The 25,298-nt window shown below is 46.7% G+C and overlaps 2 protein-coding genes across 2 annotated transcripts in view; one reads left to right on the forward strand and one right to left on the reverse strand.

Annotated features, from left to right (window-relative positions):
* The window catches only part of LOC311580981 (sodium- and chloride-dependent transporter XTRP3B), a 34,713-nt gene extending 23,300 nt beyond the window's left edge, over positions 1-11,413 (forward strand). Inside the window, exons 9-12 of the mRNA XM_084752816.1 lie at positions 6,202-6,406; positions 6,843-7,002; positions 9,239-9,404; positions 10,364-11,413. Of these exons, the coding sequence (XP_084608942.1) occupies positions 6,202-6,406; positions 6,843-7,002; positions 9,239-9,404; positions 10,364-10,513 (681 nt within the window). The 3' untranslated portion in view covers positions 10,514-11,413. The remainder of the gene's footprint in view (positions 1-6,201; positions 6,407-6,842; positions 7,003-9,238; positions 9,405-10,363) is intronic.
* A 5,168-nt stretch (positions 11,414-16,581) lies between these two features.
* The window catches only part of SACM1L (SAC1 like phosphatidylinositide phosphatase), a 54,862-nt gene continuing 46,145 nt past the window's right edge, over positions 16,582-25,298 (reverse strand). The window contains exons 14-19 of the mRNA XM_084752820.1: positions 23,617-23,686; positions 23,437-23,509; positions 22,575-22,668; positions 22,391-22,483; positions 21,722-21,779; positions 16,582-18,432 (exon numbers count right to left, since the gene is read on the reverse strand). Of these exons, the coding sequence (XP_084608946.1) occupies positions 18,296-18,432; positions 21,722-21,779; positions 22,391-22,483; positions 22,575-22,668; positions 23,437-23,509; positions 23,617-23,686 (525 nt within the window). The 3' untranslated portion in view covers positions 16,582-18,295. The remainder of the gene's footprint in view (positions 18,433-21,721; positions 21,780-22,390; positions 22,484-22,574; positions 22,669-23,436; positions 23,510-23,616; positions 23,687-25,298) is intronic.

Here is a 25,298-nt window from a genome sequence, read left to right on the forward strand (position 1 = left end):
CAGTTTCTGTTAAAAAACATATTCATGATGTGATGGTTAAAGTGGGAACATCCTCACAGGCTCACGTGGTTGGGCTGTTGGCTTAAGCTGGTACAACTGCTTGAGTTGGGGGTGTGGCCTCGCTGGAGGAGGTGTGTCAGCTTTGAGGTTTCCAGAGCACCCACCATCACCTATCTCTGCCTCATGCTGTGGGTCAGAAAATGGAACACTCAGTGCCTGCCTGCTGCTGCCATGGTTCCCCAGTGACGGTCACAGACTCTAAACCATTGCAGCTCTGAGCCCCAAACCAAACACTTTCTTTTATATGTTGCCTTTGTCACAATGTCTTTTCATAAAAGTAGAAAAAATAAGTAAGACATTTTTCAAAAATTGAGTTTGTCAGTACCATTTATTTGTGCTTTAATAGAGGCATTTGGAACTTTTTTTTCCCCGTATGACTACTTGATTTTACTTCTTTTCTTTCTTTCTTTCTTTCTTTCTTTTTCTTCTTCTTTGTTTTTTGAGACAGAATTTCTCAGTGTAGCTTTGACTGTCCTGGACTCACTTTGTAGACCACGCTGGCCTTGAATGCAGAGATCCACCTGCCTCTGCCTCCCAAGTGCTGGGATTAAAGGTGTGCGCCACCACCACCCAGCTCTTGATTTTATTTCTTGATTTTTCTTTGACTTATTCACCATTCAGTAATGAGTTATTTAATCTCCATGAGTTTTTGAACTTACTAGATCCGTGTTTGCTGTCGACTTTAAGTTTTATTGAATGACGGGATATGCAGAATTAGTTAAATCTTCCTGAATTTGATGAGGTTTGTTTTGTGTCCCAGGATGGGTTCTATTTTAACATTTAATTTTGATGTTTCTTTGCTTACTTTGTCCAGATGACCCATCTATTGCAGAAAGTGGGGTATCACCTACTATATACTATAGTATATCACATACTATTAATAGTTTGATGTTAATATTATCTTTAATTTTAGTATCCTTTTTGTGAAGTTGATTTCACCAGAGTTTGCTGCATATATATATAATGTCTCCTTGGTTAACTGTTCCCTTAATTAGAATGAAGTGTCCGTCTTTGCTGACCAGGACTAGTTTGAAGTCTATCTTGTCAGATGTCAGGACAGCGTCACTTGTGTGTTTCCTCATGCTCTCCTTGCCTCTTTTATTATCGTTTTCATTTTGAAAAGCGTCTCATAGCCCAGGCTGGCCTTCAGCTCATGACACTCCTGCCTCCATCTCTGAAGTGGTGGGAGTTTTTCCTTCTAAGTGTTTACTACTCACTTCCTTTCTTAATCGCACTAAAACTCCAAAAACGGAGGTGGAATTGAAAAGTGGGCCTATTTGTCTCATTTTTATATTTTCAATATTCTTAGATTTTTAAAAAAGAGAATACTCTTTAAGAATAGGGGCTAGGGAAAGGCTGAGACTCTGGTTGCCAAAAATAAAAAACAATTTGAAAATAGGTTTTGTGCTTGATTGGATCAGATTTTAGGGACTTTGTTTAATCTGTGGAGACATTCCAGGTCACTGCATGGGGACGGCGACACTTTCTTGTGGTGGTTCAGGGTCAGGTCCTCCTGTGTCAGCCCAAGGCACGGCACACATCACATCCCAGGCTCGAATTCTCGCCTTCAGGGCCTCAGTCTTCTGCTTGTTCACTGATCTCCCCAAGATCAGTTTTTGCTTTTGCAACCTGAGAGTCTGAGACTTCCTTCCCTTCCCTTTACAGCCCCTTCCTTTCTTCTCATTTTGAATTTATATTTTATTTATTACACTTCTGGGGAATGCAGTGCACATGTCCCACAAGGCATAGGTGGAAGTCAAAGGACTTGGACCTTTCCCTCCAAGGACCCCAGGGATTAAACTTGGGTTGTCAGGCTTGATAGCTGGAGCCTTTACCCACTAAGCCTGGCCTAGGTTTCTTTTCTCGAGAAATTTCTATGCTGAATCTAAAGTTAGGTAATATTTGACTTCCCAAAGAGGACAAGGATAATCCATATCCAACTTACAGCTTACAAATTGGACCTTGTTGTTACTTCATGCAGTTTATATTTACCTACATGTTTGCCATTTTATTTACATTTTATTTATCATCCCTTCTCATATTACAGCCTTTAGGGTTTTGGGATCCTCCCTTATAATATCTTCCTTTAGAGATTTTTTTTTCATCAGCAAATATGTTCATGTTCAGTTTATATGTAAATATATATATTTGTATATGTAAATATCTGAATTTATCTTTTTAAAATCAAGTTAACAATTTGTTTTCTTTCAACATTGTCAGTATTTGCCTTCTGACTTGCATTGTTGAAATCCTTTCATCTTTTGTGAGTAAGCAGTTGTGTCTGAATCATGTGCTTCCCTTTGCTTTTGACCTTCTCAGTGGTGTTGGATGTAGCTTTATTCGTCTAATCTAGGCCTAAGTGATGCTGGGTTTTGTGATCTGTGGACCGTGTTTCTTAAAAATGTGTAAAACTCACATCTGTTCGCACTCCTTCTTGTTCCCTTCTTTCTTTCTTTGGAATGCCATATCTTAGAATGTGTATCCTATTAAGTAAACCTCTTGTCTTTATTGCTTTGATCTGCCTTTTCAGGTTAGTTGTATTGACTTCCATTTGTGCTGTTATAGATTTATTTTCCTGAATTTGTCTTAGACACAACTTAGGTAATACGTATCTCCCAGTTCACTATTTCTCTCATCAATAGGCATCAAATTTGGCAGTTGACTCGCAAATATTTCAGCTGTTTCACATTGTCATTTAAATGATGCCCATTTCTATTACATTTATGATTAATTTTTTCTTTTAAATACTTTAGACTTAACTGTTATAACAGTAGCCATAGGCAGGACACTGACAGCGTACCCTTAGAAGACTGTTTTACCCTGACTCCGCTGGAAAGACTGGCTCGTATGACACAGGAGCTGGCTCTTTGAAGGCAGTAAGGGAACAGGGCCCAACTTTGCCATATATGTTGTAGTGAGAACAGAGGGTGGGGTTAAAAAGAAGAGTAATGGGTAAGACGGTAAATTCTGGAACACTAAGATGAGTAGGAGAATTTCTGGATGGGCATGAGATAAGCAAACTGGACAGGGCTCTGAGTGACAGCAGGTATGCTGCACTTCTTCTGTTCTTTCCTGTATCCTTCGAATGAAGCTAATCATCACTAAATTACAAGAGCACATGGCTTCTCATAACAAGATTCCATCTGGGTGGCTGTGACAGTTAACTCTCTGCGATGGTAAAGCTACAACCTGTCATGTGGATGTTAGAACATAGCTGGGTCTCAGCACGTGACCCACCTGGGGAATCAGAAGGTGGCCAGCACAGGCTAATACTAATAGCTGTGAATGTAACTCTTACTCACCCGATGTAATTGTTGTCTGCTAACCCAGGCCTAGTCCTGGAAGCGTCTAGCCTCCCAACAATCTACTCTCTAGGCCTAGAATGTGTTTGGCCTCTGAGACTTACTGCTTAATAAGCTCACCCTTTTTAAGTCTTTCTGAATTCTGGCTGGCTGGTTCCTCTCAGCCGCTCTGGCTCAAACTCCTCTCCAAGTTGACCGAATCAAACTTACTTCTGTCTCGGGCTCTACTGACTTGCTCTGCTTGGTCTCATACTAACTTTGGCAACATGTTGTAGTCTTCTGGCTCCTCATTCTCCGGCTTGCTCTGTCTTCACCTGTCTAGCTCGCTATTTCTTCAGCCTCTCTCTCTAAAACTCTCCCAGTAAAAACAGCCTCTGAACTCCACAAATTGAACTGCCACAAACTCAACCCCGCTGCACTGCCTCTCACTGACTCGACCAGACTGCCTGAACAGTACTGACTAGAACCCAAGAGATCTGCATGCCTCTGTTTCCTGAGTTCTGGGATTAAAGGCATGCACTGCCATGCCTTGACCTAACTTTTCTTTACCTGAAACTTGCTTTATACCACTCTGGCCTTGAACTCAGGGATATGTTTGCCTTTGTCTCCTGGGACTAAAGGCTGCATCCCAGCCAGATCACACAGACCGAGGTTTTTGGAGGTCTTTGCTAGGTCTAGGTCAGCAACAAAGCTGGAGACAGAGAGGGACGTACAGGGCCTTGAACCACCCTTTACAGGGGAGGCAGTACATGAACTGCATGATCATCTCCTTGGTTGGACCAGGAGGACATGCTCACAGTGTGTGGACCCACAGTTGCCCAGAGAACCAACTGATGTCAACAGATGATCCTAGTCCACCCTCTGCCATTGGGGTGGACAAATAAAAAAGATGGGACAACAGAAATTGAACTGCTTTTTTTCCTCTTGCAAACTCTTTCCACTCTTGAGAGTTTCTCGTGCTTTTCCTTGGTTTCTCACTTTCCTATACTTTTTCTGTTTTGAAGACAGGGTTTCTCTGTGTAGCCCTGGCTGTCCCAGAACTTCCTCTGTAGACCAGGCTGGCCTTGAACTCACAGCTCTGCCTGTCTCTGACTGCTTTGAGTGCTGGGATTAAAGGCCTATGTCATCATGCCTGGCCCTCTGAAATACTTTTTAAATTAACTTTACCCCAACAGGAGCTTCCAGTCCCCCCCCCCCACTCACCTACCCTTCCCCCAGCCTCCCCCTTTATCCCCAGAGAAGAGATCTCCCATGGATATCAAGTCCCCTTGTCATATGAAGTTGCAGTAGGACTGGGTGCATCGCCTATGGAGGCTAGACAGGGGAACGGGACCCAGACGGAGGCAACAGTCAGAGAAGCTCCTGATTCTGCTGTTAGGGGTCCCACATGGTGACCAAGCTGCACATCTGTTATATAAGGTCTAGGTCCATCCCATATGTGGTCTCTGGTTGATGGTTCAGTCTGTGAGCCCCTACCAGCTCAGGTTACTTGATTCTGTGGGTGTTTGGTCCTTAGCCCCTCTGGCCCTTCAGTCCTCCTTCCCTGAGCTCTGCCTAGTGTTGCTTGGCTGTGGGTCTCTGTATGTTTTCATGAGCTGCTGGGGGAATCCTCTCAGGAGGACACCTATACTGGCCTCCCGTCTGTGAGCACAGCAGAGTGTCACTGACTGTGTCAGGCTCTTTCTCATGCCATGGGTCTCAAGTTGGCTGAAGTAATTCCTAATAAAGGCTGCACCTTTACTTTTAATTGGCAAGAAGAGACAATGAACTCGGCCACTGCTTCAGGCCAATCTTTAATGACTCTGAATGTCCAGCATCTTAGGACCCTAGGTAGTCTATTGGGGAAAAAAAAAAAAAAAGTCGCCTCATTCTCAAGAATTCTGCACAGCAGTAGTAGTAAGAATAACACACATCAACTTTTAATAGCCTTTAATTTAAAATTATATGTATCCTCATAACTAGCCACTGGTATGCCACTAAACTGACCTATATTCCTATATTAGTTAATCAGGTTGCCACAACAAAATATTGCAGATATTCCCCATATTTCTAAAGACTGGTTTCTGGTGAACGTTTGCTCCCAGGATCAGCGATTTTTCTGTGTTCCTTTACTGGGTTAGGATTCCACCCTTTAAGCCTTACCTAACTTTAGTGACCGACTAAGGTCTTGTCTGAAAGCAGTCACTTTCAGGGTAGAAGTTTCAACATTAAGAATTCAGTTGCATAGCACTTGTGAATCTGCCAACACATACACATCATCCTTGAAGAGCAGAAGGGCCCAGGTGCTGGTCATTCTGGTGCATGGTGATCATCTTCCTGTGGCTTTCTGAACCCTGGTTTGTGGATTACTGGCTTAATTTCTAGAAGTCCCGTGATTAGGCTAAACCTACCTACTCAGGACCCTTCACAGACGCCAAAAGGGACTTGGCATCCAGCAGAAGTAATAGGCTCAGCGTCCATAGCAGGTCGCAAACACAGGAACGTGACCACCAAGCAACCCTGAAGGCCTCAGTTCTGGCATTGAAAACAAAGATCCAAATGGGATTTTGTAGTATTTTATCTAAAAGTTAAGTTGGGGCAGGGAGTAGAATGCAGGGTTCAGGGTGCGTGCGTGCGTGCGTGCGTGTGTGTGTGTGTGTGTGTATGCGCGCACACATACGCATGTGTGCAGGTGTAGATTGACCAGCTATTTCTAGCCAGTCCAATTGAGCCTCGGGACCTGGACAGAGGCAAAGGAGATAAACAGGCTTAATATAAGGCCAGCTCTAAGGTCCCAACACTGAACGTTTGTAAAAAAGACTATTGGCGTGTTCACCTAGTATGATTTCCCCACTCTCAGGCTGTCCAGGGCACGGGCCTGGCCTTCATCGTCTACACGGAGGCCATTAAGAACATGGAAGTGTCCCAGCTGTGGTCAGTGCTCTACTTCTTCATGCTGCTCATGCTGGGCATGGGAAGCATGGTAGGGACAGGAACGGCCATCCTCACTCCTCTGACGGACAGCAAGCGCATCTCCAGCTTCCTACCCAAGGAGGCCATTTCAGGTCAGTTCACGACGCAGAGGGGGCAGGGCATGGGTGCGCTGGGAAGTGCAACACAACCGGTGTGGGGTTCCTCAGGAGCCATGTGCTTCTAAGCCGGCTCCAGAAGGGCTGTAGGAGGCGCTGTGCTCCACATCCAGGACGGGTAACACGAGGCTCCGTCCCCTTCATGTTCTCACCCTGCACCGGAAGCTACACCCTCTTCACTCAGAACCTCCTGACACTTGGCATCTCTCCTGGGACTGGGTACCTGCAGCCCAGTGTATGCGCTGCTCCCACTTGAGTTCTCCATGCGCTGACATCCCCTGCACAGCAGCTCCTACAGCTCATGTGGGCGAACCTCCCCTCCCAGGAACACCAGGGACCTGTGGCTCCCGCTGCCATAAGCACGGGGTGAGCGTAGGGAGGCTGAGAGATGAGCACTGCTCTTGTGTCCCAGGTCTGGTGTGCCTCGTCAGCTGTGCCATCGGCATGGTGTTCACCATGGAGGCTGGGAACTACTGGTTTGACATATTCAATGACTACGCGGCCACACTGTCCCTGCTGCTCATAGTGCTGGTGGAGACCGTAGCTGTGTGCTATGTGTATGGGCTGAAGAGGTAAGGACCCCAGACCCTCCTCCACCCGGGGCACGCAGGCTGCAGCGCCACACTCATGAGACAATCATCCTGAGAGACCAGAACCGTCAGGTGTTCTTTGTCCTCTGATCTCAGCTATTCCTTGCTTCCCCCGTCGGCCTGCAGCTAACAGCTTCCTTCTAGTACCTGCTTTTCGTTTTGCATGGTAGCATGTTTCCCTGTTGCCCTGCTGTACTCACGGCTTCCTGGGTGCAATGGGGACTCTGCCCCAGGATTAGACTCTGTGATCTTCCACAACTATCTGAACTTTTCAAGAACCCTGAACCAGAGTCCAGTTAGAAAACGCAGCCTCAGCCAGGCGTGGTGGTGAGCATCTTTAATCTCAGCACAGAAGGATCTCTGAGTTCAGGACCAGCCTGGTCTGGGTTGGGGTCCTAGAATGCAGATGTCCCTTGGCTTCTAGGGACTACACGCTGAGACGCACTAGTGTGGAGTTTGAGTCTCCATTTTCCATCAATCAGCAACAACCTCAGGCCTCAAGTCCCCCAGCCCTGCTGAGTGAGTCACAGAGAGGACTCAGGGGCCAGCTACTGTGTGCTGTTTGAGTGTGATCTGGGCCCAAGGGCTGTGCTGGGCCATCTCTCCCTCTTCCTCAGATTTTTATCATGATCTAAAGTGGTTTGGGGCTTGGGTCAAAGCAGCCAGGAAACTCTAAAAGTCAGGCTGTCCGATGAGAAGAACCCCATTATCTATTGAAAAACCAGGGTCCCACGAGATGCTGAAGCATCACCAGTAGCCAGCTGCCTCCTGGATAAGTTAGGTAAAGCCAGCGTGGTGGCTTCCCCAGGACTCAGGGTCTGGAAAATGCTTGGAAACCTATAAGAGGGTTTGATTTGTAGCACTGAGACTTCCATCCTTTCCTCTTATGCTCCCTTGTGACAGTCTGAAGCCCTTAGTTTGGTTGCCAGTTTCTGGATTAGCCACTATAGAAATTTTCAGGGAGAAACAGACCGGTCATGGAGTATGTTTGTTTCAGAGTAGAAGAAAGTTAAAGCGAGGTCTGAACTTCAGGTCCCTGGGGGTGACATGACTGGAGAGAGGACAGTTATATCCCAGGAATGTTGGGAAGGAGGGAGAAGCGAAGGGAGCCTTGTCTGTGCTGCAGACCCTGGCCAGGAGGAGCCTTCAGCTCACTCGGGAGACAGCGCCATCTAGTGGCCTCCCGGAAAGAATGACAGCCGCCCTCCTCACTCCGCTGGGGCAGCTCCCCTTACCTTTCTCTGTTCAGAAGGGCACAGGAGAGAGACAGGAGGTTTACAGCACTCTCTGACCTCTGTCCTGGTGTGCTCACTGCACATTCCTGGCGGGAAGCTAGAGCCCAGTTCAGTCAGCAGTAGGAAGGAGCAGGCCGACTGCACAACCATGCGACACAGGGAGGCAGATGACTGCAGCTGCTGACAGTGGCATCCTATCTGGCCACAGGCCACCTGCCTGGGCAGCAGGTCTGAGGCCATCCAGGCTCTGAGCACCCTCATCAAATTCCATCAGAGCCCTGGCCTGCAGCCTCTCTCCTGAAAAATGTAGAGTTGCTCAGGCCCTGAAGCGCCAAAGTGACTTTAAACAAACACATTAGTACTGTAGCCTACAGGAGTGACCCATCAGATCCATGCAGTGCTGTTGCTGTATGTAGGCCAAGTAAGAAAGAGAAGAAAGCAGATTGCAGTCAGGAGAAGGCAGACGGTGGTCTTTGGGCTGCAACCTAGCAGCTTTGCTCTTGCTGTACCCCACCTGCTCTGGGGTGCCAAGGCCAGGCCCTTGCAAGCAGAGTGACTGCTCTGAGACCATCTCCAGGACATCAGAGTGTACTTAGACCCATCTCTAATGGACTGAATGGGTGGGCAGAGACCAGTGTTCCCTCGCCCTGTGCACTGAGCAGACTGGCTTTCCCTCCTCAATGTCCCACCTTCTTTTAAGCAGCCTCTGGTTCACACCAGTAGCCTTTCACTGAAGGCCAACAGCAGGGAGATGCCCCACGACTCTTCCTTAATGGTCACCCCCCACCTCAGGCAGCCTCGGCCTTTTCCATTCACTTCAACACCTCCCCAGGACAGGAACAGATCAGACGGGTACAGGGTCACGGTCAAACATAACTGGTAACCAGAACAGCATCTTCCCAAGTGTGGAGGGCATGCAAACTGGAGCCCCTCCCTCCAGAGCATGAATAAACCCAGCCTCTCTCTCCCTGTGGTCCAAACAGATTTGAAAGTGACCTTCGGGCCATGACTGGCCGCACCCTCAACTGGTACTGGAAGGCCATGTGGGCGTTTGTGAGTCCACTGCTCATCATCAGCCTCTTTGTCTTCTACCTGAGTGACTATATCCTCACGGGAACCCTGCAGTACCAAGCCTGGGATGCCGCTCAGGTACCTGATGTTCCTGCAGGGCTGGGGAATAGAGCAGGACCCACAGTGTCACCTCAGAACGCAGGCCTTTAGGTCTCGGACCCAAGGCACCATTGCTGTGGTTTGGGGAGAGCACAGGTGGTAGCATGGGAGCATGTTTCACAGATGCTCAACCTAGCACAGCACAACAGGTTGTGAGGGTTTCTACTACGGTGTGCACAGGCAGCAAGGTGTCACCTCCACGGCATCCCTGTGGACCTATCCCCTTCTTCCCTCATGGGAGTTACACCTTACAAGCTTTACATGTTCGAGATAGCTCTATGGGTGAAGAGGAAAGGGGGCGTGGCTTCCGTGCAGGCTTGCTGTGAGGTGACGTACAGGGGGCGGGGCGCTGTGAGGTGTGGCCTACAGGCCCACTCCTTCTCACGTTCCTTTTGTTATCACACTGACCAAAATCCTGATAAAGTAAATGCAGGGCGGAGAGACTTGGGTCATAGTTTCATGGGGGCTTCCTTTGCTTGGAGGGAGTCAGAGTATCAAGGCATGGAGAGTGTGAGGCAGACAGTCTTCACTCCCTGATAGAAAACAGTAGGGAAGCCTCTAGAGACTGACACCCAAGGAATAGCCCCAGTTACCTGCTTCCCCAGATGGGTCATACTTCCTTTTGGTTTTTCAAGACAGGGTCTCTCTGTGTAACAACACTGGCTGTCCTGGACTCGCTCTGTAGACCAGGCTGGCCTCGAACTCTGAGACCCACCTGCCTCTGCCTCCCGAGTGCTGGGGTTAAAGGCCTAGATCCTACTTCTGAATGTTTCCAGAGCCTTTCAGAGCAGAACCAGCAGCTGGAGAAGCAGGCACCTGGGTCTGGGGGAAGCATTTTATTTTCAAACCTCAACAACTCATAGCATTTTCCTTCCGTCTTTGGAATAAAGGCTGGGCTAGTCTAGACTAGCCAAAATCTCTCCCGTCTCTTCCTGCAGGGCCATGTGGTGACTAAGGATTACCCCACGTACGCATTAGCTGTCATTGGGCTTCTCGTAGCCGCCTCTACCATGTGCATCCCTCTGGTAGCCCTGGGGACTTTTGTCACACGCCACTTCAAGAACAGAGAGAAGTTTCTAGTCTCCTGAGATCTGGAGGTCTCACAGGCCTGTCGGTCACTCCCTGCTACACAGCTACTTCCTGTATAGTCAACAGTGAAGTTCTGCAGCTGTTCTTTACAGTCAAGTATTTTTTGCTTTCTGAATCCGCAAAGAAAACTTAATTCTCTGTATCATAGGATGACAGAAACCTAGCTACGGCCATAAGTACTGCGGCTTTTACTCTTGTTTGTTTTTAAAGACAAGATTCACTGTGCAACCCTGGCTGTCCTGGACCTCACTCCGTACACCAGACTGGCCCCGAACTCACAGAAATCTACTTCCCTTCGTCTGCTGGGACTAAAGGCATGCACCACCATCTCCCAGCGCCTTTGACTCTTTATCTTCCATAATATATACTTCTGTTGCCAGAACTTACACCCTTTTGTATTATATATTCAATGTTAGCCTGGGATGAAACACACAGTCCTCCTACCTCGCGCTGTCTACTGAGTACAGGCATGGGCCACCATACCTGAACTTTCAGTATTTCTTGAAGGCTGTCTTAATGATGATTAATTTTCTCTGCTTTTTCTTGTCTAGGGAAGTGTTTTGCTTCATCATTGAAGTGTATGGATATGGTATTCTTGACTGGCAGGTTTCTTTCTTTGTGGTTTGAATATCCTGATCAATCCATGTATTACAGTGTAACGGGTGCCCCCTTACGTGTGACCTGACTTGCTCCCTGGTGGAAGAGGAGGAGGAAAACCATGAGAAGTAGAGGATGAAAGTCTAGAGTGCCGTACACAACACAATAAAACCGTATAAAGATGTTTTCTTTACTAAATCTTTTACTGTTAATAGCCTGCTCTAGTGTACTAGATACATTTACTATGTGACCCCGATACTGTGTTGTGAACCTCAAATAGAATAAATTTTATTGAACACTAAGTGTGAGGAAGATGAAACCCTTGGAAACACATACACCCCTCTCAAGGACCTTCCTCCTGTGCCTGCCCTGATGGCCATCTGCAGCCTTCTTTCCAGCAGTGGACACTGGCACTTTGTAACCATCAGTTTCACTGTGCTTCTTAGGAGACCAAGTTTGTGCGATCTGCTTCTTGCTGACAAGACACCACATGTGATGGGGTGACTGCTTTTAAATCAGTTTAAGCTTTTAGGTGCATGAGGTGATATTTTTAACCCCAAGGCCAGGATACTCATTCTACCCTTGCCTTGCCCAAAATGGATTTCACAGGAAAATCATATGTTGTTTGTTCTGGCTAAAAACCTTGATGGCAATATACAGCACACACCCTCTGCAGGAGTCACCTTGCTTTTCTCTTTTTTTGAAGATTTGTTTAGTATGCGTGCCCTATCTGCATGTACACCTGCTGGCCAGAAGAGGGCACCAGATCCCATTATAGATGGCTGTGAGCCACCATGTAGTTGATGGGATTTGAACTCAGGACCTCTGGAAGAACAGCCAGTGCTCTTAACCACTGATCCATCTCTCAAGCCCCTAGGAGTCATTTTTAAAACCTCTCTCAAAGTCTTACAGTTTAGAAAACACTTTGTTTAAACCAGTGTTTCTGACAGTTCTTTTCATAGACCCCTAGGTTTAAAAAAACAAATAATGTGTAAGAAAGCTCATATTAATCCAGAACACTTAGAAACGTGCGTTCTGAAAAGGGTTTTGCTGAACAGAGAGAAAGTTGGAAGATTCAGGAAATGTGAGGAGCTCATGCTATGCCCACACCAAGCTCAGCAGTGACAACACACGGGGACAGAGAAGCAGCCCCAAACACCGCAAACTGGGAAAATGGCATTCAAATCAGCAGGGGAGGGCTCCAGCATCCTTAGTAAGCAGATCAGCTGAATGCTATCCCACACTGCCCCAAGGGCAGGGGTTATCCCCTGGCCTCAGTAACTTCTAGTCTGGTCAAGTTACTAGCTTTGACCAATAAAATGTTGAGTAAGAGGCTGTCATTTCTGAAGAAAAGCTAGCTTCCTCACTGTGAGAGCCACAGTACAGCTAGGGAGTGGAGCTGCAGCTGACTCTGTAGGGTGCACAGGAAGGAGGAGAAACAAACCTTTTAAATTAAAAAAAGCAAGCACTGAGGTTTAAGCATTCCCTGAAATCAGCTGACAGTCTGTAACTCAGAACTGGCTGGAGAGAATGAGACCCAAGAAGTGACAACTGTCAAAAGCTGTCCTCCAAAGGGAGCACAAACGGTGCTAGGAGAGCAACTGCAAACAACTAACAAATCATTTCCTCCCAGAACACACAGAATTTCACAAAGCCATAAGGAAACAAGTGAAAGACCACAACAGGCTCCAAACAGGACCCACAATTAAACCCAAAACTATGAAAAGATGGTCCATGCTCAGAGAAATGGCAGGGTGAGATGCTATTTCATACTGCACTGACACTGTGTGCCGTGACAGTGTCAGGATGAGATGCTATTTCATTCTGCACTGACACCGTGTGCCGTGACAGTGTCAGGATGAGATGCTATTTCATTCTGCACTGACACCGTGTGCCGTGACAGTGTCAGGATGAGATGCTATTTCATACTGCACTGACACCGTGTGCCGTGACAGTGTCAGGATGAGATGCTATTTCATACTGTACTGACGCCGTGTGCCATGACAGTGTCAGGATGAGATGCTATTTCATTCTGCACTGACACCGTGTGCCATGACAGTGTCAGGATGAGATGCTATTTCATACTGTACTGACGCCGTGTGCCGTGACAGTGTCAGGATGAGATGCTATTTCATACTGCACTGACGCCGTGTGCCGTGACAGTGTCAGGATGAGATGCTATTTCATTCTGCACTGACGCCGTGTGCCGTGACAGTGTCCCAGGGATGCACGCCCTATAGCACAAGCAACAGCTCAGAGACAGGAGCTCCAGATACAACCACTGATCTGAGAACTGAGCTCAAAGGATCCATAAATAAAAATGTTTTATCAAATTCAAAAACAAAAAGAAAAACACCAGACAGGCGCGGTGGCACGTGCCTTTAATCCCAGTACTTAGGAGGCAGAAACAGGTGGATCTCTGAGTTCGAGGCCAGCCAGGGCTGTTACACAGAGAAACTCTGTCTTGAATAAGACAAAACACCACCAACAAAAAAAGGTGAAAGTAAGCAGTCAGGCATGCTTATAATCCTAGCACTTAGGGGGCAGAGGCAGGAGGACCACAGGTTTGGAGATGATCTGGGCCACATAGCGAGACACTAGCTTTAAAACTAGAACAACTATGAAAGAAAAAAGGATTGAGGAGGTGGTAGCTGGAGAGATGGCCCAGTGAGTCACAACACTTACTGTGCAAGCATGAGGACCAGAGATTGGATCCATGTGGCCATGCACACGGTTCACACGCACGCTGGAGCTAGCCAGATGACTCAGTGGTTAAGGGTACTGGCTACTCTTTCAAAGGACCCAGATACAATTCCCAGGACCCACATGGTAGTTTCACAACTATCCATGACTCTAGGTGGCCCAACACACTCTTTTGGCCTCTACAGGCATGCCTGTAGAGCAATGCATTCATGCAGGTAACACACAAAACAAAAATCGTGTGTGTGTGTGTGTGTGTGTGTGTGTGTGTATGTGTGTGTGTGTGCGTGTGCGTGTGCCTGTGTGTGTGTGAGAACAGTGGTAATTCTCAGTGAGGGGGCCATGGCTAATCAAGGTTGGCAGCACACGGCATACCAGCAAAACCTCTCTGTCCGGTCTTTCTCCCTCACCTTCCAACTTACCTGCTATCAGCACTCAGTCAGCTCACCTTTGTCCTGGTTACGTTCCCCATGGCCCAAGCAGCCCAGATTCCTTCCAAATGTACCAGCCTCTGCCTCCCTGGTGTTCTCGCTGTACTGGCTGCAGGAGGTATGTGTCCTGTACCTCATAAGTGATCCTGGTACTGATGCTTTTGTGAAATCTCTTCCTCTTGGATGAGTTAGAGCCACTGACTTTAGTGCAAAGGTACAGTCAAAGTGGTGGGCAACAGTCCCATCTTGACTGAAGACTTAATATTGCTGGCTGTGAAAAAAAAAATTATTGTTTGAAGGAATTACTGGATTCAGTTCAGAGTCAGCATGGATGGCCACCCCAACTGGCACTGGCCAACAGTGACCGTCATCTTGAAAGGGCATCCTGCCTGCTTCCAGTAGAATCTTAATTGTGGCCTTGTAGAATGTCTTGATTCAGAGAAACCGAGACAACAAACACAAGCAATACAGGCTGCTTCCAGCTGCCAAGTGTGGAAACAACGCATTACAGTGACAGGTCAACCAACAGGATGAGGCCATTCAGAGCTGATCTACTCTCACAGTGAACAAACAATACGTTCCAATCACCTCCCACACTTGGCTGAAGTTACTTTACTAAGAACTCAGGGAAATGAATTAAGGAAATGTGGAAATAAGTCTTTAAAGCATATGTATACACATATATAAGTAAATCTAAACACTGTATTTACCTACAAAACACACACACACATGTATATTGTGTGTATGTATCTTGGATGCCATTTTCAAGGAATTTCATTTCATTTCCCACAGAAGCAGGCAAGGGCGTCCAGCGACAAGGTGTTTACTCAGTATTTCCCTCAGGCTCACTGACACTTTTCTACGTCTTCTATGAAAACCATTTTTTTTTTAAAGACAAAAATCTCACGTATCACGGATGGCTTCAAACTCGCTACGTAGCTGAAGATGACCCTGAGTTGGTTTTCATGCTTCCATCTCCCAAGTGCTGGGGTCACAGGGTGCTGGGTCGCAGGTGTGGCCACCATGCCAGGGCTACAGGGTGCTGGGGTCACAGGTGTGGCCACCATGCCAGGGTCACAGGGTGCTGGGGTCGCAGGTGTGGCCACCATGCCAGGGCTACAGGGTGCTGGGGTCACAGGTGTGGCCACCATGCCAGGGTCACAGGGTGCTGGGGTCGCAGGTGTGGCCACCATGCCAGGGTCACAGGGTGCTGGGGTCGCAGGTGTGGCCACCATGCCAGGGCTACAGGGTGCTGGGTCGCAGGTGTGGCCACCATGCCAGGGTCACAGGGTGCTGGGGTCACAGGTGTGGCCACCATGCCAGGGCTACAGGATGCTGGGGTCGCAGGTGTGGCCACCATGCCAGGGTCACAGGGTGCTGGGTCGCAGGTGTGGCCACCATGCCAGGGCTACAGGGTGCTGGGGTCACAGGTGTGGCCACCATGCCAGGGCTACAGGGTGCTGGGTCGCAGGTGTGGCCACCATGCCAGGGCTACAGGATGCTGGGGTCACAGGTGTGGCCACCATGCCAGGGTCACAGGGTGCTGGGGTCACAGGTGTGGCCACCATGCCAGGGTCACAGGGTGCTGGGGTCACAGGTGTGGCCACCATGCCAGGGCTACAGGATGCTGGGGTCACAGGTGTGGCCACCATGCCAGGGTCACAGGGTGCTGGCATGCCAGGGTCACAGGGTGCTGGGGTCACAGGTGTGGCCACCATGCCAGGGCTACAGGATGCTGGGGTCGCAGGTGTGGCCACCATGCCAGGGTCACAAGGTGCTGGGGTCGCAGGTGTGGCCACCATGCCAGGGTCACAGGGTGCTGGGGTTGCAGGTGTGGCCACCATGCCAGGGTCACAGGATGCTGGGGTCACAGGTGTGGCCACCATGCCAGGGTCACAGGATGCTGGGGTCACAGGTGTGGCCACCATGCCAGGGTCACAGGGTGCTGGTGATCGTGCTCAGGGGTAGGTGCTCTAATAACAGCTACATCTGCAGCCCTGAACATACTTTCCAACACACGCTGTTCTCCCGTGTATCGGCTGCAATCTTCTCCACCCATAAATCTTTATCACGTGGCCACCTGTTATCACTTAGAAACAAATGAGGATTTGGAAGTAGAGACGCTTTTATGGACATTAACTATCACTTAACATTATACATTACTAAATGTTACCCTAGCATTAAAAAAAAAAAAAAGCCTTAGGTGATTACTGGACAACAGGTCAGAAGTTATTGGTTTTCTTGTTTGCTTATGGTGACTAGTATTTCTGTAGCAATCAATTATTGCTTTAAGATTAAAAAAAATACCAAGTATAATAAAAACACAAACAATACCAACAGTGGTTAAAAAGAATATGGCATTTTATTTTTGCATATGGATGTACAGTAAATGAATTAAACAAAATCACTGCAGGGCTCTGAAACATTGATCGCTTGCAGCCTAACCCTCTGACAGCAGTCCTTGCAGAGTCACCACATTAGTGGTTCAGATTTGGTGTTTGCTGTAGCTGTTGACATGAAGTGCTTACTGTGAAATGCCCAGTAGCTTTTGAGTAATATATTACTGTAGACATGGGCTGGGCATCAATATTCTATCTTTGGAACAAAATATGCTTATTTACATAGTCAGAACAGGTGGCTCTATTTACTTTTATCCTATTGTAAGCTTTAATGACTGATTTTAAGCTACACAAGATTTTCCCAGAGTTTCTAAAAGCAGTAACTCTTATTGTGTATAAAAGATAATGTTGAAAAAAAAGGTAATGTTAAAACAAAGGCGCTTTTAGAAATATTTAAGGACAACATAAGTACTGCTACTGAAAAAAAACCTCATATTTTCAAGCAAAACACTGATGTACCTTAGCAGTGTTTAACTGAATTAAGATAGTGCAATGATACTACCTTATATACTGTTCTAATATCTAAACCTCATAATTACAATTTTAATATATAACCTGTCTTACAATTACAACTATGCACAGCTTGTGGAGCGTAGTTTTCCGTCTGTTTTATGCATAATTAAAGTTGGTCCTTGATTTGGAGAACTATGGCTACCTGGAAGCACTAAATTTCAGACACTCATTGACAGCCAAAAAAAACCTTGACAGAGTGAAAAAGCAAGAGTACCATGCATGGAGAAGCAGTGGCTGCCTCAAGTGTGAGTCAAATCTAGCACAAGACCCTCTCTGAGGCCTGCACGTCTCAGTGAGTAACACCCCCCCCCCCACACCGCATGTCTCACTGAGTAAACCCCCCCTCCACCCAAACTCCTACAAGACATGGGAGGAAGCAGCCGGCCAGTTTAGTGTATTTTCCACAATGGAGCAGTTCTTAAAGAGGCAACACTGGACCTTTAGCATAAGAGACAGACTTTACATTCTTTGATTTCATTTATACCTTCCTAAAAAGATAAAATATATCTCAACTTTTTTTCCCCATGACATTTGAGCTGCTAGGGCGCTACAGCAGCACAAGCTGGCTGAAGCCAAGAGGCAGCTACTAGAAACTTCCCACAACTCTAGATCCGAATGTCCCCTTCTGTCCTGTGAAATCACAATGTATCAGACTACTTGAGGCCTTTGAGACAGTCTATAAACATAGTAGAATCAGCCTATTATTAAACTTTTAAGAAAAGTCCAACGACACATGGAAAATATGCTTGCTAACAGTGACTGCTTTACAATGACAATAGTGAAACAGAGCTAGAAAAATAATTTCGTCTTAAATAATGAAAGAAGTTAAATTTTTAAAATATATTACTTATCTGTGAACTTCTGATTAGCTTGACAGTGAATAGACTTCTTCTGATTTGTGAGCTGAAGTTAAGTTACATTTCAATTACAGCACAGCTTCAAATTGTAAATATTACCATCCCAACTGTAAAGAGATCATCAGAGCAGTTCTAAGACATCACCCAGCCAGACCACAAGAGGTGCGCCTGGACCAAAGATGCTGTAAGACGCCCTTGGGGCTCATGTGGAAAGCAGGTCAGTAAAGACTCCAGCTCTGCATCATGGGGTCTTCCAAGCCAAGCCGCTTTCCACAAACACAAATTCAGTCTATCTTTTCTTTCTGAACCAATCTAGGTGCATCAACAAAATCTTTGCCATTGTAAAGAATAATAAAAAATGTTCCAATGCTTGCAACTCCCCAGAAGAGGACATACGCCAGTGTTTCTGTCCAAGTGTCACCTGTTGATATTAAAAACAAAGATAACGCATCATTTATTGATACCAGATGTAGTGGTCAGCTGTATAGCACAACTTCACAATGACGTTTACTAGCATGTCCACAGGAAAATACAAGAACCTCCTAAGCCTTAAACCAGGGGCCTCAAGTCTGCAAGGCTCCATAGACCATCAGCTATGGGACCCTAAGAACTTGTTGTCTCCATGAGAAGTGCCCAGCGGTGCTGAGGCTGCTGAGCAGAGGCCTCGCAGTAAGGCCTGGACCATCCTTCACACCACCACACACGCCATAACTGCCACTGAGATTAAATGCTTTACTAGCACGAGAAACTACTACTAACAGCTTCATCACAGTTCTATGACCAATGAGATTTCTCAAAATACCTATACGAAGCACACTTTACAGAATGTGGGTTTTAGTAAAGTTACACATTAAAGTTAACTGTATAGATCGCAATATGTTGTAATAGCACTTAATACAACTCTGCTGGTGGAGTTAGGAAGGTTAGCAGCACCCATGCAGCAAAGACCTATTTTGGTTTTCTCTTTGAAGAGCTAAGCCTTAGCTCACTTCTCTTCTGCATCTGCTGGCCTCAACAGCAGAGAAATACATGTAGAGTCAACTGGCAAGTAAGATCCCAGCGCTCTGGGGATGGAAGGCAGAGCACATCAGGGCTGGGGTGCACTTATGTTCCCTCTCAACCACAGCAAGGATGAAAACCAGCCCCTACAGCGTGCGTTACCTGACAGGTACCAGCCACAGCATTCTGGATTTGTTTTTAATTCAAAATTATCTCTAAATTTGCAACATTACCAATTTTCAAAGCTCTGAGTTTTAAAAGGTGCTGTTCAGAAGGCCAATTAGTGTTTGTTTGGGTATTTGTCTTGGTTTGGTTTCTACTGCTGTGATAAATATAACCAAAAGCAATTTGGCAGAGGAAAGGCTTTATTTGGCCTATGCTTTACAGTCCATCACAGAAGGAAGCCGGGGCAGAAACTCAAGGCAGAGACCTAGAGGACCGTAGAGGAGTGCTCCTTAACAGGCTGCTCTCCACGGCTGCTCAGTTTGCACGGTTACATAACCCAGGACCACCTGCCCAGGGCTGGCACTGCCCACAGTGTGCTAGGCCATCCCACATCAACCATTAATCCAGAAAATGCCCCAGAGACTTGCCCACAGGCCAGTCTGGTAAAGGCATTTTCTCAAGTGAAGTTCCCTCTTCCCAGATGATTTTAGCTTACATTAAGTTGGGGGGAAAAACTTAACCATGACAAGACTTAGACAGAACTCACACATGCTCAGTAAGCACTGTGCCACTGTGCTTCTTCCAGGTCAAGAAAGGGCTCCCCGAGGACCCCGCCCCCCACTCACTCAGGCAGAGATCTTTAACCAATGTTGAGCACAGAAAATAAACAAACCCATCTCACAGGGAGATGAGTGCCCACGGCACAGTGGTGGTGGCTGTTGTTGTGAGTTTAGCCCTTAACAGCTGAGCCACCTTTCCAGACCTGCACAGTGCTTTCTAAGACACAAGTTGGAGGATCCAGGGAGTGACTGCAAGCCAGTTGTTGGCCTTTGAGCAATTAGCACATGCTGACTGGATTTGCCCTTTTTCCTTCTTGCCTTAAAACTCGACACAGACTGATACTGCAAGCAATTCCCATGCCTTCTCCTGTTTTTACTATAGGTTAGAATGGACTTTTCATTTTCAGAAGGCAGCGACTACGTGAGACAGAGACAAAGCTGTCTGCTGCCTGGCTCTTTGCAGACGCTTGCTACCTAGAACAGCAAGTTACTATGGGGTTCCCCTCTAATTCTACTATTTCATCAGACTACGTGGCAACTGCTCACGGTGCTGGACCCTGAGGAGGGCAGGGATGCAAGGGTTCCGCCGCCTCCTAAGGGCAACCGAGGGAAGAGACGATGGTGGTAGTGGTGGGCCGCCAATCCCTAACCCTGAGAACCACGGAGACCTAACTACAGCCCAGCAAAGCAATAACACAAGAGTCTCTGCCTCAAAATCTGAAGACTGAGTGTCAAAGACAAGTGAGAAAATCATTCTGCACAGAAAAGTACATGCTGGTTCTACCAGGTGCACCAAGGAGGGCATCCCTCCTCTGAAAAAAAAAAATGTCTGCATATTCATGACTTCAGTGAACATGCTAGGAGAAAAGTACAGAGAGCTGTGGGAAGCCAGGCTTCCACATGAAGGAACAGAAGGCATGGGAGGTCAGGGAAGCGCATCTGCAGGGTGCCGTCAAGATGGTGGTCTACAGAAGTTTCAAGATAGCCAGGACGAAACAGAGAGACCCTGTCTCAAGAAACAAAATAAACACCAAAATATTATAAATGAAGGCCAGCAAAATAGCTCAATGGGTAAAGGCGCTTGTCACACAGCATAGTAATCTGGCAACAAGAAAAAGAGAAAATATATTAACTTAAGATACACACACACACACACACACACACACACACACACACACACACACACGCACACGCACACACATGTATACACGCGCACACACGTATACACACACGCGCGCGCACGCGCGCACACACGTATACACACACACATACACACACGCACACACACATATACACACACGTACACACACACACTAAGTTAAAGACCAGGGCTTCGTGGGTAAAGGCACAAGTTTTGCAAGCCTAGCAACCTGAGTTTGATCCCTGGATATAGAAGTGGAAGGAGAATTAATTCCACAAAGTTGTCCTGTGACTTCTACATGTGCACCCCTCATGTGATAATAGTAATTAAAGGAGAAAGTGGTGGGGGAGATACAGGAGGAGAATCATAAAAAGACTTTTTTTGAAAATGCCATAATGATATCAAATAGCCTGTATGGTAATTTAAAATTAGAAAAAAAAAAAAGAAAACAAGATTCTAAACAAAGAATTGGCCACTAATAAGCACAGAAAACTATGGTTAGAAATGTGCCAAAGTGCAAAGTGATGCTTACCACTACCAACACAGACAAAATAAAACCCAATTACCAAAGTACTCACTAAGCTTAACATCAAGTTAACATCAAGTGTTGAGTGGACTCAGAACTCAAGATGCACAACCAAGTTCAACGCTCTGAAAGGTGAGTGCTAAGAGGCAAGCACTGTGATACCCGCCTCTAATCCCTGCACTCAGGGGCAGAGGCAGGCAGATCTGTTTTAGTTCAAGGCCAAATTGGTCTACATAGAGAATTCCAGGCCAGACAGAGCTACACAGTAAGACACACAGTCTCAGAAGGGAAAGAAGACGTGAAGTAAGAGAACACTTACCAGCCATGAGCAGACAGATGATGCACATTGAAAAGGCAACAACCATGATGATGGGCAGCTGAAAACAATTGCAACAGCTGGTTAGGAATAAGCAGGGCTACAAGACCACCCACGCCCACCTAGCCCGAAAAAGAGCAAAATGTCTTCAGGCTCAGACATGCAGGGTTTGTTTCTATTTTTAAATAGAGTACCACTGTTTATAGGTTCAATCACAGTGCCCTGAGTCTTCACACTGATGGGGTGTTACGGACTTAAGGACGGGTGCTTCTGCTCCCAGCCCGGCAAAATGAGCATCGGGGCAGCAGGCCTCTCTTCCGCCCAGGGCCTCTGCACTCTGGCATGAGGCCCTAGGAGAGGTCACAAGGAAGCCGAGCATCCCAGACACACTCGCTTCTCGTTTACAAAGTTATCTCTGCAATCCCCTGATCACAGAGAGAGTGACGTTCTCCTGAAAAAAGGGCTCCTCCACCATTCCTCATGTGTTCTTACACAGAAAGGATTCATGGTAGAGTCATGAAAGAAAGCAAAATATTCAATTACTTCCTTCTCTTCGGGAGGGAAAAGAGTGTACATTCCATTTACAACAGCATGCCATGTCTTCAGCAGAGGTGTTTTCTACGCCTTCAGACACAATAGTTCCAACCTTGAAAATCATAAAACGTTTCTTACCGCCAGGAATTTCCAGTCCCTTGGAACACTTAAAGGACTATGAGATTCTAATTCATCCACTGAATAGTTTCCAAGAAATAAGTCTATGGAATCCTGTAAAGAAAGGAAGTTGTGGACTGTTCAAACTTGATTTGACTGCACTGAGTAACAATGCAAAGCTACACTCATTCAAACACACGCTTACTTGTCTGAAGCCATCAGAGAAGTTGTTCTTGTAATACCGCAGTAACGAGTTGCAGCCGTCCATTACAAGTCCCCATTGAGTTCTTTTTCCAGTTCTGGTTAAAAAAAGGTTCAGTTTTAAATTATATACATGCACACTAGGTCCTCAGTTTTATGAACAGTGGCTGTTATATACTTGTTTCCCTGTACTAGACACCAGTTTAGAGATGTTCCAAGCCCCTCATATAGAAAGGTGTCGTGTTTCCACATACCCTATTCTCACCCTCTTACCATGTCTAAGGTACTCATGATGTCTAATACAACGCACATATGTGGCAAATAACTATTAGCCTGTATTATTGAGGAAATAGTGATATAGAAAAAAACCAGCACATGCTCAGTACAGACACAAATACTTTTTCATAAACACTTTTGGTTAATGGCTGGCTGAATCCACAGATACAGACCATGGATAAGAAGGCCAGTCAATTGTATTTCTTCTGTAAAACATTACCAAAGTAGACATGAGAGTGAAATAGTTTTAGCTACAAAAAACCAAACCAAAACCCTATGAAGAAGTACAGCACATATTAGGAGGTATAAAACGACACAGCAACTGGGAACCATGTTTGCTCTCTGGGACCCTCTACAGGGTTACAGGAAAGATCCAGAAGCACTTAGGACACGTGAAGGAGCAGGAGCATCGTCTAGAGCTCTGCAGAAGACCAGCTGACAGCCCTCTGTGCACCACACTGCCCCAACGAGTGCTCACCAGTGCCCAAGCTGGTGAGGCCCAGGTTCCGGGGGCTGAGCACAGACCCACAGACCTCCGGAAAGCACTGGGACCACCAGGCACTGATGTGAAGAACAAGCTAAAGGCTCACCTTGTAAAGTCAGTCTTCAAGGCACCAGTCCCTGCATACTGTTTGGCACAAGCATTAGCGTTATCGGCCCAGGCTTTGGGGAGAAAACAAAGCTGATAATGATTAAAGTGCCAACTAAAGTTCTATTGTAAAATATTAATTTCAAAATTTGAATAACTTTGCTCCTATTAAGTTACCTACCATTTTTGTAAATCTTCTCAAATTCGTCTTGTTCTTCAAGCTTTTGTCCTACGTGCAGAACTCCTAGTCTCTAGAACAAGAGCCACACCCATGTTTGTGAGTGATGAGACTGCAGCAGAGCAGACTGTGGAAGAAAAGGAAGCCGTCCCCAAACCCGACCACGGGGGCTCTCTTCCTGCTGGTGCAAAACACAGGTGTGCCCCAATGTGTCAGAGCACTTGTCCACCCCCTCCAGACTGCAGGAAGCTAACCTCCCACTCTTCCTTCGGCCTAGAACAGCAGGACAATGTCTAGATGTGTTCGGCAGCTGCTGGGAGCGGTAGTGGTTGCTCCCTCCTGCCCGCCCACGCCGTCACCGTCACCCTCCTCAGCACCCGCCAACCCCACGCTTCCACACCCAGGTCACTCTGCACCCCACGGACTTCTAACAATCACGCTACCCATCATCCTCCCCAAAACAGCGCCCACCCATGAGCCTTTATACGCGCACAGACACCCCTTCTTATAAAACTTCAAGGGTTTCTGGGTCCCCGAATCCCCTTCTCTCTGGACTCCTCTTTGGGATCTACCAAACACATGCTGGAGCCCTGTCTTGGGGTGTCTTTCAAATCATCAACCCCTCAAACCACTTGAAACAACACCTCACTACCTCTTGCTCAGTACGAGTCAGAGCACCCAGCGGCTTTACCTGGGCAAAAACTGCCCCTACTGGAGGACAAAGAACATGAGGGAGTCCACACACCAGCTGACAAGGCCGCTTCAAAGACTTCTGCCCAAAGATACTCTGAAGTTCCTCATGTTCCACCAACCTGTGTCTACCAGGGGAAGGAGATTATACAACCGAATCGAGCAGGCTGTGTTTAATCAGCCACAGGACCAAACTATTCCTAGCCCTTCCTACTGAAACTGAAGGCTGCAGTATCTTCAATAGACTGACACAGCACAGCACAAGCTAGAGGCTGCTCATCATCTCTTTGGCACAGTTAAAACTCATCCTAAATGCCTAAGTGGCATTTCCTGGTTCTGTCATTTGAATACTTATAAATTATCTAGACCTTTGGAGCATACTTTGTCCCTCACAACAAATGCCAATGTGAATTAGAGTCTAGGTTCTCACTCATGTTTAAAGTTAAATATATATACAGAATAAGCTGCTTGCATTCATTTTTTCCCCCTTAGCACAATCTTAATGGTAAAGTAATTATGTCAGAAACTTTTAACCAAGAGGCTTAATAGCCCATGTTAGGCCAAGAAATGCAAACAAAAACCTTTTTTCTTTTTTTTGAGATAGGGTCTCATGCGGCCAAGGGCAGCCTGATCCCCCCAATTCCACGCCCACATGCTATGTGCCATAAACATAAACGTGAGAGCAAATCCAGGGCTTCACTCATACCACGCAAGCACTCTATCAATTGAGCGACATTTCCAAAACAGTCTTGTTATACTAAATCAGAGGGAAAAAGTTGGATGGGGTGCACAGGTGAGGAAGCTGAGGCAGGAGAATGAGGAGCTAGAAGCCTACATGTGCTAGGGCGGCCCTGCCTCAGAAACAAAACGCAAAGCAGAACAAAGGAAAAGGCCCTTGTCTTAACCAAACAACGCCTCGTGCAGTTAGACAGAGGTCAATGAATGGACTCACTCACTGTGGCTGACATCAACGTGAACTGATGGACCCTCTTAGG

This window comes from Acomys minous, assembly GCF_964271855.1.
Source record: "Acomys minous genome assembly, chromosome: 13".
NCBI classification, from domain to species: domain Eukaryota; kingdom Metazoa; phylum Chordata; class Mammalia; order Rodentia; family Muridae; genus Acomys; species Acomys minous.